The sequence below is a fragment of the Drosophila subobscura genome, chromosome U, assembly GCF_008121235.1.
Source record: "Drosophila subobscura isolate 14011-0131.10 chromosome U, UCBerk_Dsub_1.0, whole genome shotgun sequence".
NCBI lineage: Eukaryota > Metazoa > Arthropoda > Insecta > Diptera > Drosophilidae > Drosophila > Drosophila subobscura.
In genome coordinates this window covers 25,380,714-25,399,967 of record NC_048534.1, presented here as the reverse complement: position 1 = coordinate 25,399,967, position 19,254 = coordinate 25,380,714, and the positions used below count along the sequence as shown (strand labels likewise).

Here is a 19,254-nt window from a genome sequence, read left to right as displayed (position 1 = left end):
TAGGCAGGATAACATGAATGTCCTATTTAAAGGATTAGCGCATTGAGTTATGAGCGCACAAAGCCCAATTCGGACATTGTCACATAAAATATGTCCATGAGAATTTGCTTTTTAAGTTAATTTTATTTTATGTGCAGCCCTAAAACGCGTTTCGTTTTTTTAATGGTGATTTATCTGGGGACAAGTGAAGGAGTAGGCTGTACGTTTTTTATGGCCACATCAAAACTGACAAATGGTTAAGAGAAAGGACTGACTGCCACCAGCCAGGACTGCCTGCCATTAGTAGAAGTTCGAAGTCGAAATCGAAATCGGATCTAACGTGTTACATATTAATTGCCCAATAACTTATCGCTGGCATTAGAACAACTTTCTTCAGTCTATTGGCTCTTTTCGATTTCAATTCGTTTCGGTTTTGGTTTCAGCTTTCGTTTTCGCTTTGCCAAAACTAAATTAGGCGCAAAAGCAGCAGCAGAACACAATTTCAAAGCTCATTTAATTTTTGGATGTCTCTTCAGTCGCTTTAGTTTTTTCTTTCTATTTTTTCCCCTCTATTTTTCCTCTCTCTGTTATAGTTAGCAAATCACTAAATGGCCGAGTCTAGTCATGGATCACAGTCAAGTCTGGCTGTGACTTCCGCACTGCATTTCCTTTGGCTGCCATGCCTGGACAAGGGTTGTCAGACAGCCTCCTCCTGGTGCTGATTTGCTCGTGGATATTTATCATCTGTCGATGTGGGGTCAGAGGCCGTGCCAATACTCATAAGTGCCACAAATGTTGAGTGATTTCTCCAGGTCTGAAGCGTTGCTCTATAAGCCACTGGAAGTACTTCGAATTTGGCATAGAATACGCAACAGAAACAATCTAATTTAATTTCAAGTCAAAGAATATTTTACATGAACTTCTGATCTTATCAGATTTAGCCCAAGTGCAGAGAATATTCCCTATAAATGATCTCCATATTCCTCCTTAGAGCAATTCCCTGCCCACTCTTCAAAGTAATTTCCTTTTTGACAGCTACCCAGCCTCCGTCCAACATTTTTATCTTGCCACTTGGCAGGGGAATCTATTAGATTTCCGACTCAAAGATTCCGAGTAGCCAACCCATCCCCAACCCCATCCTCTGCATCAATCCGTGTCCCAGACCCATGCACGTCGCTTGCATTTGTAAGTTTGCACATTTGTTTCCCCCTTTGTGTGCTGTCTTCCGAGTCTTCTACATATTCACAATTAATATTCAAGCAACCTTTTACCCACCCAAAGGGCCCCGTGCCGAGCCTGATCTACTTGGGATTGCTGCCCTTTAGTTGGCTTCACGCCCCGCCATTTGATGGGGTGCGAATGGCGATTCATGCAGGGTGCGAGATGCGACTTAGCCAGAGTCCTGTCCGGAGTCCTGTCCCGAGTCCCGTGCTGTGCTGTGCTGTCCGAGGAGGGTTTTGCCATGTCTTCCAGTTGGGTTTTGCCTACATCCCATGGCCCCCGTCGCATTAAGTGTAGACATTATTCATTTTTGATGATGAATTTCCATGTCTCGCATGTCTAGGGTTCTCTTCGCCCTCTCTTCTGTGTGTGTCCAGTAATAAGTAATAAGTGCAGGGAGAGAGCGGAGCGAGAAAAAGTAAAATAAATAAATCCAAGTGGGGCGGGGGCGGGGGCGGCACATGAAAAAACTTTTAGTTCTGTTGCTGCTTGGCATACAAATGAGTTAAAGTTTCGCTTGGGGTTTCCATTGTGGGGCTTCCTTCCATTGGGTTATGGTAAGTCCCCGGCAATGGTTACTTTTGTTCGGGTTTGCCTTTCTTCGCTGTCCTTTCGAGGGGGTGACGAGTGTGGGCTGATGGGAGAGATGCGTAAGTGAATTTCAGACCCGCATTGGAGGGGGGTATTGGCTACTCCCGGTACATATAAAATATATATAAAAGATAAGAATAAGCTTACAAATGTTGCCCACAATTCAGTTAAATATTGAGTAAAATGCATCCATAGTTCCGCACTCCTCTCCATTTCGTTTTAGCCATAAAAACTCTTTTCCGCTGAGAGTAACCAACAAAAAAAGTACCAAAATGAGACCAAAGCCCTCCCTCCATTTTCATGCTCTGAATGTCCTCCACGCCCCTGACACTTATCTCTGACTCAAGGCAATGACAGAGCCTAACCATTTGTGCCGCTCCACCACTACCTCAAGCTCGCTCCCACTCTCTGCTCTCCCCCCAGTTGTCGTCACTTTCGCCCCACCCTTTCTGCGGCAACGTTTGGAGCGTGTAAAACTCATAAAACACATTAAATCCAATCGAATAATCGAAATGTCACATTAGTTTCTAAAATATTACCAGCCAACACGTAAGGAAGTTCCCTGCCAGAGCGAGAGAGTTTCCCGGGGCACACGCCTCTGCGTTTTCCCCCTCCGAAGAAGTTAACGAGAACACAAATGTGGCCAACAAAACGAAAGGAAAACGTATCCAAAAAGGGAAAAGACAACAAAAACTCTTTTCAAACATCTTCGCCTCTGTCCTTCTGTGCAGTCCAATTTAGTCGTTGAACATTTCCAAACGATTTCATATTCAGGCAGGAGACAGGCCCAGTCTCAGTCTCAGTCCCTCCCCCTCAGCACTGCCTCTACCTCCACTTTTTATGCCTGGCCATCGTCCTGTGGGTATAATTTTAATGGTCAAATCGCTGCTGGGGAATTGTCTGCCTTCGGTCCCGCTCCCGCTCCCCCGTGGAAATGGAAATTGCTTTTCCATTATTTCCATGTGATTTTATTCGCATAAAAATAAACATTTCGCATACCCAAATTCCTTGGCAAAGCTGCAAGATTTATTCACGTTGAGCCTGGGGATATATTTCAGGAAGTTTCAGCTGCATTTGAAACAAGAAAAAACGAAGCAAAAATTGCCATCTAGGGATTTTCTGGTCGTTGTTTAAATGGTGTCCTGTTGGACGGAAGGTACCGAAATAAATTGCTGATGCAATGGAAAATAGTCGTGGCATAAATGGAATGTACAAAAATTGGCGATGGAATGGAAAAATATCTAACATTAAATTAGGAATTTTTGCAAATTGTGTTCATGCAGGAAATATATTTTTGGGCGTCAATCAATCATTACAAATGAAACATTATTTAACAATTTATTAGAACTATTTCTAGAGAGTTTCAAATGGATGTGATACGCTCTACAGTGAAGCCTTTTTTTTACATATTTTTAATGGTTCAATAGGCACATAAATAAATTCCGCAGCATCTTAAAATATTCTTCTGTTTCCTTTTGTTTACAACAAATAGCATGCAGTTTATTATCCATGACCTTAAATCATTTTCCAATGGCATTCTTGCCTGTGTGCCCCCTAAAATATTCTTATTCTGATTGCCAAATTGTCAAAAAATATTATTTATTTATTTATTTATGAATGTTATTTTTGTGGGTAAACGTTTTCCCTCGCTTCGTGGCTCTCCTTTACAATGGCAATTCGAGTTACAGTTCATTACTTTTCATAATTTCTGCCTTTGTAAACTCTCTCTCCCTCTCTCTGTCACTCTTCTCCTTCGCACTTGTGTGTAGGTGGATCCACCCACCCCCCTTCGGCAGCTGTTCAAAAATCCCACGCAGCAAAAACCGAAGGAAAACTCTGGGAGGGTGGATTCGAAAATTCTCCGGCCCCTGCCCAACAATCTAATTGGACATTGGGCATTCTCGTTTCGTTTTTCCTGCTTGACATTTTTGCCCTCTGAAGCACACAAAAAAAAAATGAATTCTATTTAAATTGTTGGAATCCGCTTACGCTAAAGGACTCTGCCAAGGATCTGCTCCGTGTTTGTATTTTGTGTTTAGTCTCAAATTTCTGCTTTCATTTCGAAAACAAATTGTTTACATCGGTTTAAGTTTTATTCGCTAAGCCCAAAAGCTACTTAGGGCAGTGGCACGTTGCGTTTTTCACCGAGGGTTTTATGCATGCAATTCATGTTTTTTTCTCTTATTTACTGACGTTAAATCTTTTCTGAAAAATGTCTTTAAGAACCTCCGCCAGCCACTTTCTATAAATGGCAAATGAGCTTTCCTCGAATGAGAAATTATTTTTATTCTTTTTGCTATTTTTTCTCTGTTTCTGTATCCAGTGTTCCCCTCCCATTCCAGGAGCAGGAGAGAAATCGATAATATGCAAATATATTTTTGCATCCCTAACACACACTCGCACACACACTCGCACACACCACACATGAGAGCGTAAAACAAACATAAACGCGGACGAGCGAGGTCCTTAGTGGTGCTCCCCACACTTTCGTGGCTTTTCTTTTCCCTCTCCCATCACACACATCCACAAACACACACACACACACACAAATAAACTAAATAACTAAATACGCATTAGCATCCTGTCGGATTTTCCTTTATTATTGCGGGACCAAGATGCGTGGTAGGATGAGGGAGAGAGGCAGGGAATGGGCAGCCGGCGACCGCACGGTGCACGCGCTTCGCTTCAGGCACGGTGGGACAAAAATTGTTTGAAACATGAAAAATAGAAAAATAAATACTATTTGATAAATGATTAAAAACAGAAAAAGTGGCTTTTAGCTGCCCAAAATTATTGCAGGTACTTATGAATGTCGTATGTTGCCATCTGTAACATTATAGTGGTCTTATTGCCCTTTTATCATCGAACCCGACCCACTGTTCGAACCACAAACAAAATTCCTACAGTCCCGGGCCCCCGACGAATGGCAACAGATTCAAGCGAACGTGTATGCAGAGTGTGACTGAGAGCATTATTAATAGAGAATGTCGGCAGCTACACTTGCACTGACACAGGCACACACCACACATGCTAAGACACACAGACAGGACACACACACACGCCAAGAGGATATAAAAGCAATAAGAACATTCATCTTCATAATTATAGGAACGAAGTGGGGGGTGGGAGAGAGAAGGCGACGATAAAGGAACGGGCAAGGAAGGAAATTCAAATGAAACGAGAAAGTTTTGCATATGCCACAGGAGTGTGTGTGTCCGTCTGTGTGTGTGTGTGGGTGGGGGAGAGCACACAGACAGCCTCCTCGCTCTGCCCTGAAGCCATGGTCAATGGGAGAGCTGGGGGGACTTTATGGAAATGACAGTTAAGCTCAGGACGGACGGGCCACCACCCTAATGAATGCTCAAGGAAACATTTTCTCTTTCGCTTCGGAAAATGCAATCAAATGGAAATTGTTAAAGAAAATGCCCACAAGGAGGTAGGGTGGGGGGGCAAAGGCATTCGCTTGACTGACTGCCAGGGCTGCAGTAGGTGTGGAGGAGGCCAGTCCCCGTACTTTAACGAGGGTTGCAAATGCACTAATTACGCAGCCAGCAATGTCCGGCGAAATCCTCACTTTCGGATGGTGGTGGCGGGGGAGTGGGACCTTGAGGCGTCTGTTTGGCATTTGTCGCTTTCGGTCTTTGTTTTTTTCCCTCGACTTGCAATTTAAATGAGATGTATCCCTGTTGCCAGCGAGGGTGTTGCATGCCCCGTAAAAAGGCGACTCCTGCGGGGGTTGGTCAAAGGAATTAATTCTAATCCAGGACACGTTCCAGCGCAGACGGGACTGGTCAAGGGGCAGTGCAGGGCATGGGGCATAGTGCGTTGTGGTGTGATGTCCTGCGTGGGTGGGTGTGGCTGGCTGAGTCTTTGCTGGTGGAGGGTTCGAGATCCCCTGATCATTAGCGTGATTTCCTTTCCGCTTTGACATTGAATCGATGGCAGAGACTTCAAAGAAAGGGAAATTCGAGTGTCGGGGATTGTACCCACTGTGATTTCGGTGGCGCAAATTGTTTTTGTCATTTTTTGTTTTACTTATTTATTTATTGACTGATTGCGGAATAAACGGATAAGATCTAAATCCATCGTTGCAATAGGAATGAGCATTCGAAATAGCTTCAATGCGACCATCACTTTCAGCTAAAGAGTTGCAAATTATTTTAGATATCGACAATCAATTTAACATTATAATAATAATTAATTAGAGTACTTTTAAATTCGCCCGCGACCTGCTGCAGCCACTCCAAAATATGCTTCATTTTTTTGTTTGAAAGCGCCACCTTTTGACGAGAAGACGTACTCACGCGTATAACAGGACTGTGTTGAACTTGAATAGGTTGCCAACTGTTTTGGAACAGTTGAGCCAACTGAACAGCATCAACAATGTTTCATTTCAATATTTAAAATGTATCGTGAATTAACTCATTTTGTAAATTTTAGTTAGAATTAGAGTTGAAAATTTGAATACTGATTAATTTTTGAGCAGTTCAGACGAAAGATAACGTGGCAAAAATATTGTGGGTGGATCTACAGAAATAATTTACAAATTTCAACCGTTGTGCACCTCTTGTTGAGCACCTGTTTAGTTAGAGGGGGGTTAAGTGGGTTAATTATATTTATATTACCTGTCACGTAATTTTATGGTATATCTTTGTGCAAAAAGGTACATTCAATAAATTTTTTATGTATTTTTAAGAAATTTTCAAATATCACTGAATATAAAAAAAATATCACAAAAATATATCACGATATAAAAATATTTTTATTCTATAAAATATCGATATATTGATGGTTATTTATATTTCTACCACCCTTAAGAAAAGTGTTGCAAATGGCCCGCTGATGGCTGTAAAAATTTCAAGGTGAAAAAAATTTATTGATAAATAGCAACAAGAATACCGCAAAGGCCGACGGTAAAACGGAAAAACATATTCGTTACAATATAAGATAAATCGGTTAAGCGTGTTTGATCAAATGATTGAATAAAAGTGGCTTGTGTGCTCAAAACGTATAGAAGAAAAAAAACTGTGTATGTGCGTTTACGTGAAAGTGTGAGTGTGACGTGTGCGCTAAGAGTGTGTTGGGCTGCCACTCTGTGCATGTGTGTGCTGCTCGCGCTGGTGAGCTCTAGCTGGCCGTGTGTGCGTGTTTAAATGAATAAGAAAAGGGAGCACAAAAAGCACTGATGGAAAATTTATATACGGCTGAAAAGTTAATTTATTTCGCAAAACGAAAAAGAGACCGCCGCGCCTAAAGGCTAAACAGAGCTAAAGTAAATTGTGACAGAAGAAAGAAGCGAAAAAATTGGTGGGGAATGGAATTGATTGCCGGAATTGCAGGAGAGTGAGAGAAAGACTTCCCCCTCTTCTCTTTCCAAGTGTGTGTGTGTGTTTCTGCTAGCCGCTAGATAATCTCAGGCAGAAGAAAAAAACGTTTTGCAAAATTTTGTTGAATTTGTTGTTTTTAGTGCTTTCCCCGTCCCCCAGCATTAACCCTATGAGTTGTTCAGCTTTTTTTGCAATATTTTTTGCACGCTTTTTCGTTTATTTAACGCGCTCTCTGCTCCGCTCTCTCTCTCTCCTCTCTCACTCGCTGTGCTCTCTCGTACTCAGACTGCGCTCTCTCTCGGTTTTTTGCCAGAGCCAACTGTCAAAACTGTCATTTACCTTCTTTTTGTACGATTCGCAAAGCGCAACCGAGAAAAAATATACAACTGAATTCTGTGCAAAAATTCAATTTGTTTTAAACTATTAAGGAAAGCGGAGGTCACAGTTAAGCATAGTGTGTGCCCATTCGTGTGAGTTTCAACGAAAAACTGTAAAAGAGTGAAAGATAAAGAGAGCCGCCACTGTCGCCGCCGCTGCTGCTTGCTGCCTGCCGCACAGTGCCACAAATCGATCTAAAAAGAAAACCCCAAGGGGAAACCGCATGAAAATTACACGAAAATTGGTTTAAATAGCCACAAAGCTGGCAAGCAATGAACAAAAATAGTTGTACTATATAATAAACGTGTTTAATCCACTCTTATGCTACGCGAGAGAGAGAGAGAAGGAGAGTGACTTTTCGGTGCGTGCGTGTGTGTGAGTGTCTCTGCCCATCCTTTGCTGGACTTCATCCTCCGCGTCTTCTCTGTGCCTCTGCAAATTCGTTCACTTTCGCTTTGTTGTTGTTGCTGCTGCTGCTTCTGCTGCTGCTTCTGCTGCTGCTGTGATTGCACTTTGTACCGTTATTTCAGCCTTTGCTATAGATTTTCCCTCCATTCCATTCTGATTTCCAGCAGAAAGCAGAAGACAAAAAGTAAGAAGCAGAAAGAACAACAAAAGGCAGAAAAACAAAAACAATAAAATAGCATAAACACAACAACCTTAGCAGAAAAACAACAGCAACAAATAGTAGAAAATGAATAGCAACAAAACAAAAAAAAAACAAACAAAGCAAGTAAAGAAAAGAAAAGAAGGTCTGGCTTTGTAATCCAAATCTCGTGATACCCTGACAGATCGATAGTGTTTCCCTTATATTATGTATTTCATCGATTTTGATCAGAAATAGTTTGAAAACTGCCTTTTGAGTGGGCTTGGACTATCTTCAAAACAAATATTCATATGGAAGCAAAGAGATAAGGTAGCATATTTGTAGCTAAAAGCGTAATACCCTCTGGATGGAACCAAAACAGCTGTCACAGCATTTGAGTAACTTCACTCTTTATTTTTGTTGTTTTCATTTCTTCCTTTTTTGTTTAAAACGTCAGCTGTTCTATCATTTATATTCCCCTATTTTTTTGTGAATCATTTTTTGCACTTGCATTTTTGGATAATGAAAAATAATTGTCCTGCTAGCTCTTTTTTTTATCTAATAAGAACTTTTTCAGAATTTTATTTAGACATGACAATTCATTTGGAAACGATTTGGGAAGGATTAAAAAACAATTAAAAAATTTAATTTTCGATTCTATTCCCTATCCACATAGTCTAATGTCTTTGCTAGATCTTTAATGTTCTGCAGAAATGCTTCAGTATGATATTCAACCTTAAAAAGTGATACTTTTTATACAAGTAAGAGTGCCTACCTCAGTTGAATGCTTTCAAAGAGAATCCTAAAACTAGAACCTGTTCTTCCACTCCACTTACTCTAGCCTCCAATCTGCATGTCCCTCTGTATGCCCTTGAGCTTCAGGATTCCATCCCTCCCAAAAACCCAATCATGAACGGGTTCAATTTCATCAAACCAAAAAAAAGGGAAATAACATTGCTGTCTGGCAAGATCTTTTTTCTTGGGTTCTGTTTATGTATTAAAATTTGCAAAATGTTGTGCTTAGCACAGCAACATTTAATAAACTGTCGCCAGAGATTTTGTTTATAATTCTGATATGATTATGGACCTCGCAAGATGTTTCTCAATATCAAATTTTGATTTGGTTTTTGTTTTGGGGTTGTAGAGAGCGAAAGTTTTTGTGAGTGTGTGCAGGCAGTCACGTCTACCCTTGCCCTCAAGCCCTGTAAACGATTGTTTGATGTCAAGTAATTTAGGTTGAGATATCAACAATATTTATTGTTATTTGAGTAGGAATTGAGTGTGTTAATTTTATAGGAAAGCTACCCTATTTACAATGACTTTCAAGTCCTTAGGAACAGAGTATAAATAAATGATTGAAATTGGAGAGAAAAGTAAAAGAGAACAATTAAACTAGCTAAAAGTGGAACTGGAATACAAAGTAAATAAACATTGAATATAAATATTGCTGCATTATTAATGAATCCTTCCGAATCCCCCTCAAAAGCCCCTTCTGTAGGTTTTCCTGTATTATTTTCCTTAATTTGTTGCTTCGGGTGTTATGTGTGTGCCACATTTTGCGACTCAATTGAATTGAAAAGTTTTATTTGATTTGGAAATTGTATCTGAGCGTGTCTCATGGCGTATCTCATGGATGCACTGTCATTGTAATCTCTTTCTGACTCTGCCCACCGCCTCTCTCTCTGCTCGTTTGATAAACATTTTCATTGCTTTGCTCTCCCTCGCTGTGCATCTCTGCCTCTCGCTCTAGCTATCTCTCTCCTGTCTACTTCTTTCGTTTCTTCTACTTCCTCTTACAACGCCTTTTTTTGCAGAGTGATTCATTTCCTCTGGTGTAGTAGCTTGGTATGCGGAGGGTATTGGGTGGACCTTTTTCTTTGCCTTTTTTCCCTCTTTGAGCTTAATTAAATTGTTTTTGTCGCTTTTTTGTCTCTGCTTCTTTTGTGCTATCTCTCTCTCTCTCTCTGTACCATTTTGACCTTTTCCCTTTTGCCTTTTATCTTCTTTGGCTGCTGCTGCTGTGCTGCCCTCTGCTGCTGCGCTGCTATCATCATCAATATTGATTACCGGCAGCTGTCTTCTTCCTCTGCCTCGCACAGAGAGAACGTCAGGCAGCGGAGAGAGAGAGAGAGAGCGCCGCTCCGCTTCGGGTTCCTATGCGCTCGCTCCCTTTGCAAATTGTTGTTGTTTTTCTTTTTCGTATGCTGCCTGCCGCCCCCCTACCCACCCACTTGTAGGCGCCCACCAAAGGTTGAGCAGGAGAGCGAGGCGGCCCCAACAGGCTGCCTCTCACTTGGTTCTTGCTGCCTGCTCTCTCCGCTCGAGAGAGGGAGCACAATTATTGCAATTTGTTTAACGCGCATTCGCTTGCTCTCTCTCTCTCTCTCTCGCGGTCTCTGTCTGTCTCCTTCTGCTAGTATTTGTTGTTGTTGGCGCTTCATCGATTTTATGCTTTTGTCGTTGCAATTAGTTCTCTTTTTCTTGTTCTGTTGCTCGTTTTCTTGTCTGCACTTTTAGTTCACATTTTTCTTTCTCATATGGCACTCTCCTCTTCTGGCTGACTGCTCACTGCTGTTGAGGCAGGGCAGCGGTGGAGCCGCAGCAGAATTTCTCCATCTCCTGCACCTTCTGCTCTCCTTACCTTTTGCTGAGGTGTGTTTTTAGTGTGTTTGTGTGTGTGTGGACAATCTGGTAACAAATACAACGATACTTTGATTATTGGTAGTTCTCAATGTGGGTTGGTAGGAGGAAAGCAGGAGAGGAGCAACAGCAGCAGCAACAGCAACAGCAAAGGTGTGCGAAAGGATAGAGAGGGGGCGACAGCGCAGTTGATTTATATTTATCGGTTCCACTTTTAATAGTTCTGAATAGGCGAGAAGATGATGACGAGGAGGATAGGTTCTCTGGTGTATGGAGAGTAAAAAGTGCATGGGAAAAAACTGTAAAAAGTAAAACCTGACTTTTAATGAAGCTATTTTGCTCCTTACTTAAATGCAGTTACTGGTAAACTTTTAGTCACTCCTTTAGGTAAAAAGTGTATTAAACCAAATACTTTTTCCTTCGAAATTCCTCTGCGCGCAATATAACTAGAACTAGTATTGGAACCCATTCTTTTCGATCTATGGGGGCTTTGTTGTTAAGATGGTTAACCAAATTATGGTTTTTGTGGTAAATTATGGACTTGAAGCTCAGCCATTATGGCTACAAAATAGCCAAATTATTACAAAAACATTCTTTTGTAAATTCAGAACCCTACAATCCAGTCCCAAACTTGTGAGCTTTCAGTTCCAAACTTAAACTTCCAAATGGGAACTATATTTCGCCATTCTTTAGCTGTAGAAACAGTTCCCAACACCTGTGCTGCCAAAGAACAAGGCCAATAGACTCTCAACAAAGAGCCAGCAAAGAGCCAGACCCACACACGAATAAGTAAGACACAAAAAATAAAATATCCACCTTGACAGAGTGCTACGACCAATGTTGACCTATAACTGGAATATGCATAATGTTTGTGCCTCTCTTTTCGCTACCCACCAAAAAGCAATCTTTTGACGCTTTTTTTGCGTCGTTTATAACTCGATTAGGCAAATAGGTAAAATAAATTATAGAAGGAGAGAACAGAAAAAAGAGCAACGTCAAGGTCTTGACTGTTGCCTTCTGGCAGGGCACACGCAGAGTTCAGCACACACAAACACACACTTGCAGACAATCATCCAATCTGTTAAACAGTCCACGCAATTTATGAATGATCGTCAAAGCTTACGGTTATTAACCCATACAAGTGCACAGTTGGCAGAGCTCTCTCTCGCACTCGCACGCACACATACGCACAGACAGGCAGGCGCGTGTGGCTGAAAATGTTTGCAAAACTTTTTTTGGCATCTTTTTTTCGGTGCGTGCACCCTGTAATTAGTGGGTGGGAAAGGGTATTTTGGCTGTAGGTCCCCGTTGGGCACAGGCAGTAGGAAAATTAAGTTATTGACGGATTAATGTTTCCTTGAATATTTATCAAAGCCAAACATTTTACCGAGTCCCATGTCTGTTTGTGCTAAACCAATTATAATATTATTATAACTAAAACCCCCTGAATTGTAGGTCATCTCATAGTCGTTTCCTCCTGTTGTTTCTGGTTTTTTGCATTGCCTTTAACTCTTTCGTTCTCTCTCCATCACCCTCTCCGTTGGGTGCCTGGCCCCGCTCATTTCTGATTTCCGTAAACGAAATCGATTAAATAATGAGTAAGTAGGAGCAAAAAAATCAATGCCGAAAGGAAAATAAATATTGGAATACTCAATTGCAAATGCAAAAATAAATAACAAGAGGAAGAGTGCAGGGAAATTTTTTTGTTTCTTCGTTTTTTGCAAAAAGTTATTAAAGACAAACAAATCGGTGGGGTTTTTTTCGGTTCGGAAGGAAGAGCAGCACCGACTGCCTTCTAATGTAGCACTTAACTAATTCAACAAAACTACGACGTACCCCCCGACGGATGGACTGGCAGACAACTCAATGAAATCAATAATAATACAACAAAAATAATGAAAAACACACAAAAGCATCATCATCATGAATGGGATGATAATGATGATAAGCGAACATCAACTACGCAGTTATGAAATCTAACTAGATGCGCGTGGAAAAAAGATACTTGGCAGAGAAACCTCCCCACACGAGTGAGATACAGATGGGGATTGTGTTGCGATTGCCAAAGGGTTCTAGAACTCGAGAGAGGTGCAAAGATGTAAATCTTAAAGAATGCTAATTGGATTGATGGATTAAAAGATATCGCATAGAATGGAAGAGATGAATACATTTAAGAGGATAGAGAGAAAAAATATGTAGAAAAGTGCATTGAAATTTAAAGAGACCGACAGAAACAGACAGACAAACAGCCAATAGGTAGATTAACGGATAAATTGATAGGCAGATAAGGCCTGTGATCTTTGATACTAGAAACCTGCACAAATTATAATAATTTGGAAAGAAGTTTTTGGCTAAAGGAAAGATAACGCCTGAACACTGCCATGTGTGTTATTATTGCATATTTTATGACTCATGACTCAAATTGCATTTTGCAAAGTGGGAGCAAAAAATGAAATTACAAAATTAAATATTCCGTTAAAGTCCCCATTTAAATATTTTTAATTAATCCAAAAGGGGACAGTGAGCAACCTGCACACCCTGTAACCCATATACTCCTCGTTATTTATCCCTTTCCCTAGTGTATTACGAATTCGCTGCGTTATACGGGTGCAAATATTTATCTAAATGCTGCCGCTTCTTAGCGGCTTAGCGACGTCGCCGCCTTTTGCATTTAATTTGATAAGCAAATAATATAGAGAAAGTGATATTTATGTGTTTTGTTAATTGAAATTGAATTATAATGCTGATTACCATTTCTCCGCTTCTTTTTCCACAGGAATATCATTTCTAACAATTACTGCAATGTGCTAGTAAAACGAAGCCCAAGAAATTGAATAATTCCACGATTAAAAAAAAAGAACCAAAGCGCAAACAAAAAAATATAATAAAACCCACAACAAATATTCCAAGTCAAACGGGAACAAATGTACAGTGTGTGACAAAAATAAAAGTGCAGCAGCAACTAAACAAATATTAATTATAAATAATATATTTAACCTAAAATAAATAATTAAAATCGATGCTAAAATCTAAGCCCCATCCTTAACGTAAACAAAATTGAAAGTAATTTTAAGTCGCAGTTTGGAAAGTGTACAAAAAAACCGAAATAACCGAAAATAACGAAAAAATCCGTGCAACATCAACTACGCGAAAACCATCAAGACGGAACAGCTGTGCTGTGCTGTGCATGTGTGGGCAGCGGCGGCGGCGGGCGCGTGTGTGTGTGCCGTGTGTGCAAACTTGAAGCGCTTGATGGCGCTCCAGACTATGCCATTCTTGTGGTCAGCCCAAACCCTAGTTGTTGCTGTTGTTGCGGCGCATAAAACGCGGAAAGGTCTCCCCCCACTTTAAATCAATTTCAATCTATTTAATCCAACAAAAGAAATTTAACGTCCCTAAGTGGGAGAGAGAGAGCGAGAGAGACAAGCAAAAGTGTCGCGTTTCAAAGTCGGATCGGTCGGTCGGTCGAGCGTTGCCTTCGTGTCGTGTCGCCGTCGCGTCGTGTCCGCCGTCGTCGTGTCCCTGTACGTGGGCGGTTCGTTTCGGTTCGGGATCAGTTGACACTGGGTTGCACCTGAAAGCGCAACCGTTAAGAGCGCGCTATGATGCATCGTAATCGTCGAAGCACACACGAAGAAGCTGGCAACAATTTGGCGGGAGAACTCTTCAAACTGACAGCAAACCAAAACAAACAATAATTCAAATTGTAATAATAATTAGAGCACAATTTCCGAGCGTGCTACTGACAAAACAATTAAAAGGAAAAACTAATTTTTCCACTAGGTATAATTAATAAATAAATTTCTTTCGTGGCACCAAATAATCCAAGAATCGCTAGCAATCCTGGATTATTTGCTAAAAACTTTGCGGACGCTGAAATCCAATTCGATTATGGCCGAGAATCAAAGTGCGGCCAGCGAAGATTCCGGTCAACAACAGAAACAACAGCAGCACTCAGTCAATCATTCAACCACAGCGGCAACCGCAAGCAGCACAACAGCAACAACAACAACAGCAAATACTGCTGGCCAAACATCAATCAATCAATCGCCCACTAACTCTCAGGCCTCATCACCGGAGAACAACTCCCAGGAAGCGCTACCCTCGACGGCTGGGATACGCCGACAACAGCAGCAGCAGCAGCAGCAATCCACAGCAGCAACAGTCGCAACTGCAACCGCAACACTCACAACCGGCAGCAACATGTTCGATCGCACGGTGAATGCCAAATTCAAGCCGGGCACCGGCAACACTGGCGGCGGAAATAATCCGCATGCAGGGCGCCGCAACTCGCTGATGTCCAGCGCAAGGGGAGTGACAGTGGGCACTGGCGGTACCAGCATGCGCAAGCTCACGAAGGTCAATTCGTTGTCCAGCAATCATCACTTTTCCGTGTGCTATCCACCCAACATAAATGCGCTGCCAGAGCGCAATTGTTGCAACAGCAACAATTCGGCGGCAGTTGCCGCGCTGCAGCGCACCACCAGCGAGAGTTTGCGTTTGAATGCGCTGAACCGTGGTGCAGGTGGAGGAACAGTGGCATCATCGCGCGCAGGCAGCAACTCGAGCTTGGCTTCGTCCACTACGACATCGACATCGACGTCGACGTCGGTGGCACCCAAGACGAGCAGCAGCAGTGGCGGCAGCGGCAGCAGCAGCAACACGCAGCAGCAGCAACAGTCGCAGGCGAGCAGCAGCAGCGGTGGTGGCGGTGGCGGTGCCGGTGGCAAGGCCAGTTCGCCCAATAATAATGGGGCACGCTCAATGGCAGCGGCAGGAGGAGCCGGAGCAGGAGCAGGAGCAGCTGCAGGAACAGGCGGTGGAGGTGGAGCTGGCACGGTAGCTGCTGCAGCTGGACAGCATCACCATCAGCCGCATCACCACCATCATCATCACCATCACTCGCACCAGCATCATCATCAGCAGTCGTCGCAGCCCCACACTAGCCACAGTCAAGGACACTCCCTAACCGTTGCAGGAGTGGCAGCTGGCGGCGGGGGCTCCTCAGCACCCTCCACTGGCATCGCCGCCGTGCTGACCACCACAACCACACGCAAACCAAAGACGACTTCCTCATTCGAGATCACCTCGGTGACGGTGGGACATCCAAAGCTGAACGCTGCCGGCGACACTGGCGATGAGTCGGCCGACGATCTGGACGAATCTCACACGGATGACAACAGTCGGATAACGGATTTGGAGAACGAAACGCCCTCGATGTCGGAGGACACGTTCTCCAAGGAGGAGGTCTTCTATGCCAACAATGCACTGAGCACCAATGCGCCGGTGATACCGACCAGCTCGCAGTACGGCCTCGTCGTCGTGGATCCCATTGGCCCCGCTGCACTCGGCCAGACCATCCAGAACGTGCAGGTGAATGTGTCCACGGACAACAATATCATCAACGTGGTGAGCCACTCGGCGGTGACGCCCGGTGGCAGCAAGAAGAAGGAGGGCGGCGACAACAGCAGCAAGGAGACGACGCAGCATCGCAGCGAGCGCTTCAAGGTGGTCAAGATCGAGTCCACGGAGCCGTTCAAGCGCGGACGCTGGATGTGCATGGACTATTTGGACCATTCGAGTGTGGGCAACGGCGGAGGCGGTGGCGGTGCGGGTGGTGGGGGTGGTAATAATAACGAAAAGACTGGCTCTTCTTCTTCCGAGGCGCTCGTTGCCGGCGGCGATGGTGCAGCAGGCGGCGGTGGCGGTGGCGCAGGTGCCGCAGCAGGCGGTGCGGATGCGGCACAAAAGACAACCCAGAGCATGATACTCCCGCCCACACATGCACTCCTGGAGAATCACTTGGAGGCCAATGCAACGGATGCCAACTGGAACTATGCCGCGGAGCAGCAGCAACAGCAGCAGCAGCAACACCACCAGCAGCACTCGCAGCAGCAGCACCAGCACCAGCAGTCGCAGCATCAGCAGTCCCAAATTAGTGCCACGCCCAGTGGCGTAATGACAGCTCCTGCCACCGTGGTGCACGGCATGCACCAGCTGCACATGGAGGCGCAGCAGCAACAGCAGCAGCAGCAGCAACTCTTTGATAGCGTCAACGCCAATGCCAGCTCCCCGAATCCCCCGGTCGAGTCGCAGATGGACTATGCCCAAGCGGCGGCCATGCAGCTGCAGCAGACGCTGCAACAGCTCAAGCAGCGGGAGGAGGCCATGGATGTGCCACCGCCGGGTGGCAGCTACCAGAGCTACCAGCCGAATGGCGGCGATGCTGCGGCGGCAGGCAACAACAACAACAGCAGCAGCGCGCAGGCAGCAACGATTGCTGTGGCAGCGAGCGAGACACAGCTGCAGCAGCCACTGTCGCCGGCGCCACAGACGCCGCAGATCACGCCCACATTTGCCGCAGTGGCAGCAGCCGCTGGGCAGGCGCAGGCCACGTCCCAAATCGATGGGATAGCCAGCAGCAGTCAGCAGTACACGCAGGCCCCAGCGGCAGGAACTCCACAGCAACAAGCCCCAACAGCCACCGTTGCAGGTGCAGCAGCAGCAGCAGCGGGAGTTGCACCAACAGTTGCCCCACAACAGACTTCAAACACTTCCACAACAGCGGCAGCAGGAGCGGCTGTGACCTTGCCACTGTTATCACACATGACACACAGCTATGAGCAGCCAGCCTCAGTTGTGGCAGCCACGGTGGGTGCCGCGGCCGTTGCAGCAGCCGCCACAGCAGTGATTCCCACGTTGCAGCTGCAAAGTGCACCGGCGACCATAGTCGACGCACAGCAATTGATTGTCCAGCAGCAGCAGCAGCAGCAGCAGGAGGATCAGCAACAGATACCCACAACAAATATCGCGAGTGTTAGTGCCAATAATAATAGTAATTTAAATCTAACGAATCCAAATGTCGTCGTTGCCGTGGAGGCCGCACCATCGTCTGTCGTGGTGCTGCCCTTGACGACCGATGACCAATCGACAACGGGAGCAGCAGCGGCGGCAGCAGCAGGCGCAGCCACAGCGGCAGGAGCAGCAGCCGCGGGAGGAGCCACCACCACATCGACATCAGCAACAACACAGCAGCAAATCCAACAGCTACAGCAGCAACCAAATGCAGAGTCCGAGACTGAAAGGTGAGTCAACCATTTGCATTAAATTTGGGGGATTTATTTACTGGATTTACGAGAAGATAAAAGCTGAACGTGTCAATCAATTGTCTCTAAACTCCTTGCCAGCCGACGACTAATTTATATTTTAGAAATTTATGCGCGTAAATAAATATTCCCTCCCATTACAATTCTATTTACCGCACAAATTTTCAATCGCTTTCCACTTGTAGTAAAAAAGTTTCTCAATGAGAAAATCTCCTCGACCCAAGACACACATTTTCCACCTTATCTTATCGCCCGCTTGACTTTTTCCCTTACATTTCAAAAATTTCAGATTCATTCACAAAACTTTTCGCTTTCTATGTTCAAATGTGGGCTACCCGCTGCCCTTTCCACATTATGCTGAGGTCTTATCGCTCGTAATGTGCTGTAGCATTGGCTTGTTCAAATATTTACACGATAATGCCATAGACTTTTGGTTCGTAATCAATTGAGTTGAAGACCAAAAACCCACCGAAAAGTTATTTGTGGACGGAGAGCAAACGGCGACTTTGGTTTGCATTTTGAAACTATTTTTAGAACCCAGAAGCAAACGACAGAGTCGCAGCAGCGTTAGTTGTTGTTTGAACAAGTTCTGAGGCAGTCTCCCCTCCCGGCCCACCCCGCGGCTAGGGCTAGTTTCAGGTTCATTTTGGACAACCGCTAAAGTGCCAACACGCGCCTCGGTGTCTCCGTATCGCTCTCTCCTTCTCTGTCCCTCTCCTTCTCTGTCCCTCTCTTACTCTGTCTCTTTGTGTGACGCGCCCTGTTCTCAAGAAACAGTTTTGCCACTCGAATTATTTTTGTTGCCGTTATTTCTCTCTCTCTCTCTCTCTGTTTGCTTGCAAAATGTTGCTGGAATTGCTGGACTCTCCTCGCATAGCGGCTAAGCCTCATTATAATAATTTATTTAATAAAAATTCATCAATGAAATTAGCCATGGAATTGAATGCTTTTTGCGCTTCGCTTTTCTCTGTGGTTGCTTGATGCTGGTGGGGTGTGGTTGGGCGGTGGCTCAATTGTGTGGGAGGGCAACCGCACACCACACCACACCACCCCACACACAACAACAACACGTGCGTGACACAAAAGGTCGCTTTAATTAAGTTTAAATTCGTTTTAAAGCGTTCAAAAGTTGACTCAATTGTCATGCACTGGGAACAAAATAGAAGGTGAACTGAAATTGTGGTTCAACGACAGACCAGTTTCAGTCTACGAGTCAGTCTTCTACTTTCTAGCTGCTTATAGTTCTGATTGTATAATATTTGCTATAATTTCTACCAGCTTTCATCACCAGTGTCCAACAGCTCTCCATAATCTGTCCACAATTTTCCAATACATAAACTTCTTCCCTATTTTTTTGCACACATCATTAAATTTTTTATAACTTTTGTCACTCATAACCAACCGCTTTCATCACTTGTTAAAATTG

The 19,254-nt window shown here is 44.1% G+C and overlaps 1 protein-coding gene across 2 annotated transcripts in view; it reads left to right on the top strand.

The window, feature by feature from the left end:
* Positions 1–6,586: 6,586 nt before the first annotated feature.
* Positions 6,587–19,254, top strand: part of LOC117901778 (protein bunched, class 2/F/G isoform-like) — a 66,850-nt gene continuing 54,182 nt past the window's right edge. Inside the window, exons 1-3 of one of the 2 annotated variants that reach the window (XM_034812683.1) lie at positions 6,587–6,653; positions 13,499–16,423; positions 17,482–17,683. In XM_034812683.1, coding sequence (XP_034668574.1) covers positions 14,614–16,423; positions 17,482–17,543 — 1,872 coding nt within the window. In that variant the 5' untranslated portion in view covers positions 6,587–6,653; positions 13,499–14,613 and the 3' untranslated portion in view covers positions 17,544–17,683. Of the gene's footprint in view, positions 6,654–13,498; positions 17,808–19,254 lie in introns of those variants that run through there. The other variant, XM_034812682.1, reaches the window with a different exon arrangement.